Source organism: Perca flavescens, chromosome 12 (genome assembly GCF_004354835.1).
Source record: "Perca flavescens isolate YP-PL-M2 chromosome 12, PFLA_1.0, whole genome shotgun sequence".
In the NCBI taxonomy this organism is placed as follows: Eukaryota; Metazoa; Chordata; class Actinopteri; order Perciformes; family Percidae; genus Perca; species Perca flavescens.
The window spans coordinates 35,352,096-35,364,050 of NC_041342.1; the positions used below are offsets into that span (position 1 = coordinate 35,352,096).

Below are 11,955 nucleotides of genomic sequence, written 5' to 3' on the forward strand. Positions count from 1 at the left end.
CACACACACACACAGACACACACACACACAGACACACACACACACACACACACACACACACACACACACACACACACACACAGACACACACACACACACACACACACACACACACACACACACACACACACACACACACACAGACACACAGAGACACACACACAAGCCCAGAGTTTCCTGTTATGTGACAGACTATCAAAATAAAAGCCCAAAACTTCCTGACTGTCAAAATAAAAGCACAGAGTTTCCTGTTATGTGACAGACTATCAAAATAAAAGCTCAGAACTTCCTGACTGTCAAAATAAAAGCACAGAGTTTCCTGTTATGTGACGGACTATCAAAATAAAAGCCCAAAACTTCCTGACTGTCAAAATAAAAGCCCAGAGTTTCCTGTTATGTCACTGACTGTAAAAATAAAAGCTCAGAACTTCCTGACTGTCAAAATAAAAGCCCAGAGTTCCCTGTGGTCTCACCGTCTTCGGGGTCGTTGCGTATCTCCTCCTCCAGGTCGTCGGGGGAGACGTACTCCGCCCCCCCCCCATCGCCCGGCGGCGTCGGCTTCAGCTTCCCAAAACAGCAGTTACAGCAGCAGCAGAGACAGCAGCAGCAGTAGCAGCCGGTCAGCACACCGCACACCACGAACAGACCCTGGAGGCACAAAGACACACTGTATAGGCAACGGTTTCTAACACAGCTTTCCTTTCTTTTCTTATTTTTATTTAAAGGGATACTCCGCCTCTAAATCTGAGGCCATGGTTCTCAGCAAGAAACCGATGGAGTGCCTTCTCCAGGTAGGGAATGAGTCCTTACCCCAAGTGAAGGAGTTCAAGTACCTTGGGGTTTTGTTCGCGAGTGAGGGGACAATGGAGCAAGGCAAGGCAAGGCAATTTTATTTATATAGCACATTTCAGCACAAGGCAACTCAAAGTGCTTCACACAAATCATCAATCATTAAAGAACAAATAACAAAAATAGGGAGTAAAATAAGAATAAAACTAGTAATGAATACAAATTTAAAACCATTAAAAAAAATAAAAAATAAAATAAAAACAAATCCGTATTAAAATTGTATACGAAATAAAATACAAGAATAAAAATCACTGTTCGATAAAAGAATTAACAAAAAGCATTATCAAAAAGTAAGGTCTTCAGCCTTGATTTAAAAGAGCTGAGAGTTGGGGCAGACCTGCAGTTTTCTGGTATTTTGTTCCAGATATGCGGAGCATAGAAACTAAATGCTGCTTCTCCCTGTTTAGATCTGACTCTGGGGACCACGAGCAAACCTGTTCCAGACGACCTGAGAGGTCTGGGTGGTTCATAAAGCACTAATAGATCAGAGGAGCGGGAGATTGGTCGGAGAATCGGCGCAGCGGGTGCGGTATTACATTCAATCTATCACACCGTTGTGACGAAAAGAGAGCTGAGCCAGAAGGCAAAGCTCTCGATCTACCGGTCAGTTTTCGTTGCTGAACTGCTGTCTGCGATCTGTATTGATTTTGATTGTGTGATTATTGCTGGCGATTTTAACATTCCTGTTGACAATCCCCAGGACAGAGGAACTAAAGAATTATGTTGTATTTTTGAGAACTATGCTGACTGAGCATGTGACACAGGCCACTCACAACAAGGGACACACCTTAGACTTGATTATCTCCAAGGGTCTGAACATTTCCAATGTTGAGGTGACTGATGTTGCTTTATCACTGAGAACAGCAGTGAGTCATTTGTTCAGATTTTCTCTTCCACACCTGCTCTTTCAGGGGTCTCAGTTACCGAGCTTGTAGATAATTTTAATTGTAAAATTACAAACATTAATGATGCCATTGCCCCCATTAAGGATACAACTGTCTCTTTTAAAAATAAATCCCCATGGAGAAATGCCACACAGGTTAGAGCAGAAAAAAGGTAGTGTCGAAAAGCCGAACGTAGATGGCGAAAAAGTAATCTCCAGGTCCATCATGAGTCCAATAAAGAGAGACTTCAAACATATAACCTTGAATTAAGGAATGCAAGGGAGTCCTTCTTCAATGACATTATTGCTAGAAACAATAATAACTCACGTACTTTATTTGCTAGTCGATAGACTAACAAACCCTCCAGTACCAGTAAAATCTGAATTTTTATCCGGTGTTGTCACAGAGACCAAGCAATATAAATTCCATTATGACACAGTTTCATATGATCAACCACAATAACCTGGAGGACATCATACAACAATTAAAAACCTCCTCCTGTTGCCTCGATATTTTACCCAAAAATGTTTTTAAAAATGTTTTAAACTGTTTGGCTTCAGATCTCCTACATATTATAAACACATCTCTTTTTACAGGTACTTTCCCAGAGGCCCTAAAAACTGCAGTCATCAAGCCTCTTTTAAAAAAGAATAATCTGGATACATCACTACTGAGTAATTATAGGCCAATATCAAATCTACCAGTTTTAAGTAAAATCATTGAAAAAGTGGTTTTTCAGTTTTGATGCTTTCCAATCAGGTTTCCGACCACACCACAGCACTGAGACAGCTCTTGTAAAAGTTTTTAATGACATCCACTCTAACACAGATAGTGGCAAAACCTCAGTCTTGGTGTTACTTGATCTTAGTGCGGCATTTGACACGGTCGACCATGACATACTACTAGATCGACTGAAAAACTGGGTTGGCCTTTCAGGATCAGTTCTTAACTGGTTTGAATCATATCTAAAGAACAGAGACTACTTTGTGTCTATAGACGATTATGTATCTGAGTAAAATTATGACATGTGGAGTTCCCCAGGGTTCAATTCTGGGACCTCTGTTATTCAACATCTACATGCTTCCACTGGCTCAGATTATGGAAAACAACAAGATAAATCACCATAGCTATGCTGAGGACACACTACTTTATATAACTTTAACGCCAGGAGACTATAGTCCAATAAGAAAACTGACAGATTGCATTGAAAAAAATCAACAACTGGATGTGCCAGAATTTTCTTAAATTAAATGAAGAAAAAACTGAGGTGGTTGTTTTTGGAGCAAAAGAAGAGAAACTGAAAGTCAGTGCACAGCTTCAAATGGCCCTGTTAAAAAACGACAGACAAAGCAAAAAATCTTGGTGTTGTCATGGATTCGGACTTGAATTTTAACAGTCAATAAAATCAGCCTATTACCATTTTAAGAATATATCAAGAATTAGAGGACTTATGTCTCAGCAGAATTTGGAAAAACTTGTCCATGCTTTTATTTTTTGTAGACTTGACTACTGTAATGGTGTCTTTACAGGTCTGCCTAAAAAACTAATTAGACAGCTGCAGCTGATTCAAAATTCTGCAGCAAGAGTTCTCAATAGGACAAAAAAAGTGGATCATATCACTCCAGTTCTAAAGACTTTACACTGGCTTCCTGTGCCTCAAAGAATTGATTTCAAAATCCTTATCCTGGTTTATAAATCTCTAAATGGCTTAGGACCGAAATATATCTCAGATCTGTTAGTGCTTTATGAACCACCCAGACTGGGCAGCTTCCAGTATGAATGTGATCAGACCAGACTGTGGTGGTACTGGACAGCTTCCAGTATGAATGTGATCAGATCAGACTGTGGTGGTACTGGGCAGCTTCCAGTATGAATGTGATCAGACCAGACTGTGGTGGTACTGGACAGCTTCCAGTATGAATGTGATCAGATCAGACTGTGGTGGTACTGGGCAGCTTCCAGTATGAATGTGATCAGACCAGACTGTGGTGCTACTGGGCAGCTCCCAGTATGAATGTGATCAGATCAGACTGTGGTGGTACTGGGCAGCTTCCAGTATGAATGTGATCAGATCAGACTGGTGGTACTGGGCAGCTTCCAGTTTGAATGTGATCAGATCAGACTGTGGTGGTACTGGGCAGCTCCCAGTACGAATGTGATCAGATCAGACTGTGGTGGTACTGGGCAGCTCCCAGTATGAATGTGGTCAGATCAGACTGTGGTGGTACTGGGCAGCTTCCAGTATGAATGTGATCAGATCAGACTGTGGTGGTACTGGGCAGCTCCCAGTATGAATGTGATCAGATCAGACTGTGGTGGTACTGGGCAGCTTCCAGTATGAATGTGTTCAGACCAGACTGTGGTGGTACTGGGCAGCTTCCAGTATGAATGTGATCAGATCAGACTGTGGTGGTACTGGGCAGCTTCCAGTATGAATGTGATCAGATCAGACTGGTGGTACTGGGCAGCTTCCAGTTTGAATGTGATCAGATCAGACTGTGGTGGTACTGGGCAGCTCCCAGTACGAATGTGATCAGATCAGACTGTGGTGGTACTGGGCAGCTCCCAGTATGAATGTGGTCAGATCAGACTGTGGTGGTACTGGGCAGCTTCCAGTATGAATGTGATCAGATCAGACTGTGGTGGTACTGGGCAGCTCCCAGTATGAATGTGATCAGATCAGACTGTGGTGGTACTGGGCAGCTTCCAGTATGAATGTGTTCAGACCAGACTGTGGTGGTACTGGGCAGCTTCCAGTATGAATGTGATCAGATCAGACTGTGGTGGTACTGGGCAGCTCCCAGTATGAATGTGATCAGATCAGACTGTGGTGGTACTGGGCAGCTCCCAGTATGAATGTGATCAGATCAGACTGTGGTGGTACTGGGCAGCTTCCAGTATGAATGTGATCAGACTAGACTGTGGTGGTACTGGGCAGCTCCCAGTATGAATGTGATCAGATCAGACTGTGGTGGTACTGGGCAGCTCCCAGTATGAATGTGATCAGACTGTGGTGGTACTGGGCAGCTTCCAGTATGAATGTGATCAGATCAGACTGGTGGTGGTACTGGGCAGCTTCCAGGTATGAATGTCGACTTACCCGGATAAATAAAGGTTTCAACCCCTCCCCACCCCAAAAAAACCCCATCACAACTAACTTGTTTGATGACATCACACAGAGGCAGTGTAAGCCCCGCCCACCTTGGCCCACCAGGTGGACAGCATGAAGTATGCGTTGACGTTGTCCTCTCCGAACTGCTGAGCCACGTAGAGCCCCAGAGAGCCGTACGAGTCGTAGATGTTCCTCTTGGTGAGGTCCGACAGGACGGCATGGGCGCTGTTCAGCTCCTTAAACTTCTCCGCTGCCTCGGGGTTATCGGGGTTCTTATCGGGGTGGAACCGCAACGCCAGCTTCCTGAAACACACAGAGGAACACACACACACAGAGACACACACACACACACACACACACACACACACACACACACACACACACACACACACACACACACACACACACACACACACACACACACACACACACACACACACACACACACACACACACACACACACACACACACACACACACACACACACACACACACACACACACACACACACACACACACACACACACACACACACACACACACACACACACACACACAGACACACACACACACACACACACAGACACACACACACACACACACACACACACACACACACACACACACACACACACACACACACACACACACACACACACACACACAGACACACACACACACACACACACACACACACACACACACACACACACACACACACACACAGAGACACACACACACACACACACACACACACACACACACACACACACACACACACAGACACACACACACACACACACACAGACACACACACACACACACACACACACACACAGACACACACACACACACACACACACACACACACACACACACACACACACACACACACACACACACACACACACACACACACACACACACACACACACACACACACACACACACACACACACACACACACACACACACACAGACACACACACACACACACACACACACAGACACACACACACACACACACACACACACACACACACACACACACACACACACACACACACACACACACACACACACACACACACACACACACACACACACACACACACACACACACACACACACACACACACACACACACACACACACACACACACACACACACACACACACACACACACACACACACACACACACACACACACACACACACACACACACACACACACACACACACACACACACACACACACACACACACACACACACACACACACACACACACACACACACACACACACACACACACACACACACACACACACACACACACACACACACACACACACACACACACACACACACAGACACACACACACACACACACACACACACACACACACACAGACACACACACACACACACACACACACACACACACACACACACACACACACACACACACACACACACACACACACACACACACACACACACAGACACACACACAGACACACACACACACACACACACACAGAGACACACACACAGACACACACACACACACACACACACACACACACACACACACACACACACACACACACACACACACACACACACACACACACACACACACACACACACACACACACACACACACACACACACACACACACACACACACACACACACACACACACACACACACACACACACACACACACACACACACACACACACACACACACACACACACACACACACACACACACACACACACACACACACACACACACACACACACACACACACACACACACACACACACACACACACACACACACACACACACACACACACACACACACACACACAGACACACACACACACACACACAGACACACACACACACACAGAGACACACACACACACACAGAGACACACACAGACACACACACACACACACACACACACAGACAGGGAGTGCCCTTTAATAACAATGTGATAAACCCTCCATGAGATCATGGTATCTGTAGCGCCCCCTAGAGACCACATGTGTTCCTGGACCCCCAGAGCATCTGGGTCTGGGGTCTACCAGGCCCAGAGCATCGTCTGGGGTCTACCGGGCCCAGAGCATCTGGGTCTGGGGTCTGGGCTATGCCAGAGCATCTGGGTCTGCTACCAGGCCCATCTGGGTCTGGGGTCTCGGGCTAGGCCCAGAGCATCTGGGTCTGGGGTCTACCAGGCCCAGAGCATCTGGTTCTGGGGTCTACCAGGCCCAGAGCATCTGGTTCTGGGGTCTACCGGGCCCAGAGCATCTGGTTCTGGGGTCTACCGGGCCCAGAGCCATTTGTTGTCAAATTTGCTTTTTTTCAAAGAACTGGATCCAAAATCAGAAATGCTTTGATGCAAATGTTATTGATTCCATTGATTCTTACTTTCAAACTGGCTGAAAACTGAAATACTGTAAAAATTACACAAAGTACATGCAAACCAAAATAAAATCTATTAGAGTATAACAAATTAAGAAAAAATAAAAATAAAATCTATTACAGTGAAGTATAACCATCTGTTACTGTACAGTATAAGAAATAATACTACTAGTCTCTTCTGTCTTAGACCTCTTCCATCCATGTTGGCAAAGAACAACACAGACGCTGCACCTTTAAGGCCTGCACACTGATTGCTAATTAAAGATTTGTGTGAAGGAGTGTCAAACAGGTGCTTCAGTGATTTCATACTGATGGAGGTAGTTTCTAATAGTTAGGAACAGATGCTTTCTAATTGGTTACCATAGCTAAAACAACCGTGTTAAAGGAACACTCCACCGTTTGTTGAAAATGTGTCAATCCAATGAGAAAGGGTTAGCACATTTGCAAGAGGTGTCTTGTCTGTAAGTGTTTTCATAGCTAGCTACAGAAATGTGTTGGTAGGTATTTGGTGAGTCGGGATTACGTGAGTGGGCGGGGCTTACCTGTAGGACTTCTTGATGTCGTCATGGCAACAGCCTTTCCGCAGACCCAGGATCTGGTACAGAGACTCTCCAGATGTGGACAATGTTCGCTGCCTCCCGTCAGACATCCTGACAGCATCACCTGTCAGCAAACACACAATCCATCCCAATTACTCAAAGCTACTAACTTAAAACCACACACACATATAGACACAGACACACACACACACACACACACACACACACACACACACACACATAGACACAGACACAAACACACACAGTTTGAAAAATGACATCAAATTTCTGAAATTAGTAGCAAATTGATTGTAAAAAACTGTAATGGATTATCAGAATAGTACTAATCCATTCATCTCTGCAGCTCTACACTTTATGTAAGTTGTAAGTAATGCATGCATATAAGGAGGGAAGGAAAGAAGAGGAGGCAAGGATGGAAGGAAAAGGGAAGGAAGGATAGAAGATGGAATAAAGGAATAATAAATGAGGAAGGATGGTAAAAGGAATGAGGAATGTAGAGAGGAATAGAAGAAAGGATTCAGTTTAGTGTCCCAGAGGAGAGAAGAAACTAGACAATACTCACATATGACACACACAGACACACACACACACAGAAAGAGCGAGAGAGAGACACACACACACAGACACACACAGAGAAAGAGAGAGAGAGAGAAAGACACACACAGACACACACACAGACACACACACACAGAAAGAGAGACACACAGACACACAGACACACAGAAAGAGAGACACACACACACACACACACACACACACACACACACACAAACACAGAGAGAGAGAGAGAGAGAGAAAGACACACACACACACACAGAAAGAGAGACACACACAGACACACAGAAACACACAGACACACCGAAAGAGAGAGAGAGAGACACACACACCGAAAGAGAGACACATATACTAAACTAAAACTGATAGACTAAAGAGTGGTAGACAGACATCTTATAGACTAAAGAGTGATAGACATCTTATAGACAGAGTGGTAGACAGACATCTTATAGACTAAAGAGTGATAGACAGACATCTTATAGACTAAAGAGTGGTAGACAGACATCTTATAGACTAAAGAGTGATAGACAGACATCTTATAGACTAAAGAGTGATAGACATCTTATAGACAGAGTGGTAGACAGACATCTTATAGACTAAAGAGTGATAGACAGACATCTTATAGACTAAAGAGTGGTAGACAGACATCTTATAGACTAAAGAGTGATAGACATCTTATAGACAGAGTGGTAGACAGACATCTTATAGACTAAAGAGTGATAGACAGACATCTTATAGACTAAAGAGTGATAGACAGACATCTTATAGACTAAAGAGTGATAGACATCTTATAGACTAAAGAGTGGTAGACAGATATCTTATAGACTAAAGTGTGATAGACAGACATCTTATAGACTACGAGTGATAGACAGACATCTTATAGACTAAAGAGTGATAGACAGACATCTTATAGACTAAAGAGTGATAGACATCTTATAGACTAAAGAGTGGTAGACAGACATCTTATAGACTAAAGAGTGGTAGACAGACATCTTATAGACTAAAGAGTGATAGACAGACATCTTATAGAATAAAGTGTGATAGACAGACATCTTATAGACTAAAGTGTGATAGACAGACATCTTATAGACTAAAGAGTGGTAGACATCTTATAGACTAAAGTGTGATAGACAGACATCTTATAGACTAAAGTGTGATAGACGGACATCTTATAGACTAAAGAGTGATAGACATCTTATAGACTAAAGAGTGGTAGACAGACATCTTATAGACTAAAGAGTGGTAGACAGACATCTTATAGACTAAAGAGTGATAGACAGACATCTTATAGAATAAAGTGTGATAGACAGACATCTTATAGACTAAAGTGTGATAGACAGACATCTTATAGACTAAAGAGTGGTAGACATCTTATAGACTAAAGTGTGATAGACAGACATCTTATAGACTAAAGTGTGATAGACAGACATCTTATAGACTAAAGAGTGGTAGACAGACATCTTATAGACTAAAGAGTGGTAGACATCTTATAGACTAAAGAGTGGTAGACAGACATCTTACAGACTAAAGAGTGACAGACAGACATCTTATAGACTAAAGAGTGGTAGACATCTTATAGACTAAAGAGTGGTAGACAGACATCTTACAGACTAAAGAGTGACAGACAGACATCTTATAGACTAAAGAGTGGTAGACATCTTATAGACTAAAGAGTGGTAGACAGACATCTTACAGACTAAAGAGTGACAGACAGACATCTTATAGACTAAAGAGTGGTAGACATCTTATAGACTAAAGAGTGGTAGACAGACATCTTACAGACTAAAGAGTGACAGACAGACATCTTATAGACTAAAGAGTGGTAGACATCTTATAGACTAAAGAGTGGTAGACAGACATCTTATAGACTAAAGAGTGACAGACAGACATCTTATAGACTAAAGAGGGACAGACAGACATCTTATAGACTAAAGAGTGGTAGACAGACATCTTATAGACTAAAGAGGGACAGACAGACATCTTATAGACTAAAGAGTGATAGACAGACATCTTATAGACTAAAGAGGGACAGACAGACATCTTATAGACTAAAGAGTGACAGACAGACATCTTATAGACTAAAGAGTGACAGACAGACATCTTATAGACTAAAGAGGGACAGACAGACATCTTATAGACTAAAGAGTGATAGACAGACATCTTATAGACTAAAGAGGGACAGACAGACATCTTATAGACTAAAGAGTGATAGACAGACATCTTATAGACTAAAGAGTGGTAGACAGACATCTTATAGACTAAAGAGTGATAGAAAGACATCTTATAAACACACACACGCACACACATAGAGACACACACACACACACACACACACACAAACACACACACAGACACACACACACTGAGACACAAACACACACACACACACACAGATACAGACACACACACACACACACACACACACACAGACACACACACACACACACACACACACACACACACACACAGACACACACACACACACACACACACACACACACACACACACACACACACACACACACACACACACACACACACACACACACACACACACACACACACTATATAGACTAAAGAGTGAATGTGAATGAGAGAGAGGTTACCTGCCTGTTGGTGTTACCTGCCTGTTGGAGCCTCAGAGCAGCGTCTACCTGTCCTCTACCTGCTCAGGTGTTTTTAGGATCGGTGTCTGTCGGCCATCAATCATTCAGCAGCTGCTCGGCTCCGGTGACCACGAGCCGCCACGCCAGCTCGGGTTTCACCGATGAGTCACAGCAGGTGAGACAGAGAGGGGGCGGGGCTTCAGATAGAGAGGAGAGGGCGGGGCTTCAGATAGAGATGAGAGGGCGGGGCTTCAGATAGAGAGGAGAGGGCGGGGCTTCAGATAGAGAGGAGGGGGGCTACAGATAGAGAGGAGGGGCGGGGCTTCAGATAGAGAGGAGGGGCGGGGCTTCAGATAGAGAGGAGGGGGGGCTTCAGATAGAGAGGAGAGGGCGGGGCTTCAGATAGAGAGGAGAGGGCGGGGCTTCAGATAGAGAGGAGAGGGCGGGGCTTCAGATAGAGAGGAGGGGGCGGGGCTTCAGATAGAGAGGAGGGGGGGCTTCAGATAGAGAAGAGTGGGGGGGTTCAGATAGAGAGGAGGAGGGCTTCAGATAGAGAGGAAGGGGGGCTACAGATGAACTTGATCTTAAACTTTATTGATCAGTATATAAAATGTATTGAAAACGTGACACTTCATGAGCTTCCATACATCAGTGTTAAGAAATTAAAGGTAAAATTAAAGTGCCGTAATGTGTTGACATTGATAATAATAATATCGGAGTGTCAGATTCTCATAAACTCCAAGTTTGGTTTTGTTTTAAATATGACATCATACTTATGAAAGCATGATGTCATCGTCTCATCAATCAGCAACATGTGTGGCTCAATAAAACATTCAATGAAGAATAAAAAAAAATACATCAAACAAAAGGTTCATCATCTTTCATTTTTATTTTTGTTTTCATCAAAGTCAAAGTCAGATGTTCAGTTTAATCTGCTAACTGATTGA

The 11,955-nt window shown here is 43.7% G+C and overlaps 1 protein-coding gene across 1 annotated transcript in view; it reads right to left on the minus strand.

Annotated features, from left to right (window-relative positions):
* Nucleotides 1-7,936, minus strand: part of LOC114566060 (dnaJ homolog subfamily C member 5) — an 8,916-nt gene extending 980 nt beyond the window's left edge. Inside the window, exons 1-3 of the mRNA XM_028594397.1 lie at nt 7,830-7,936; nt 4,935-5,148; nt 474-648 (exon numbers count right to left, since the gene is read on the minus strand). Coding sequence (XP_028450198.1) covers nt 474-648; nt 4,935-5,148; nt 7,830-7,936 — 496 coding nt within the window. The remainder of the gene's footprint in view (nt 1-473; nt 649-4,934; nt 5,149-7,829) is intronic.
* Between the last annotated feature and the right edge of the window lie 4,019 nt (nt 7,937-11,955).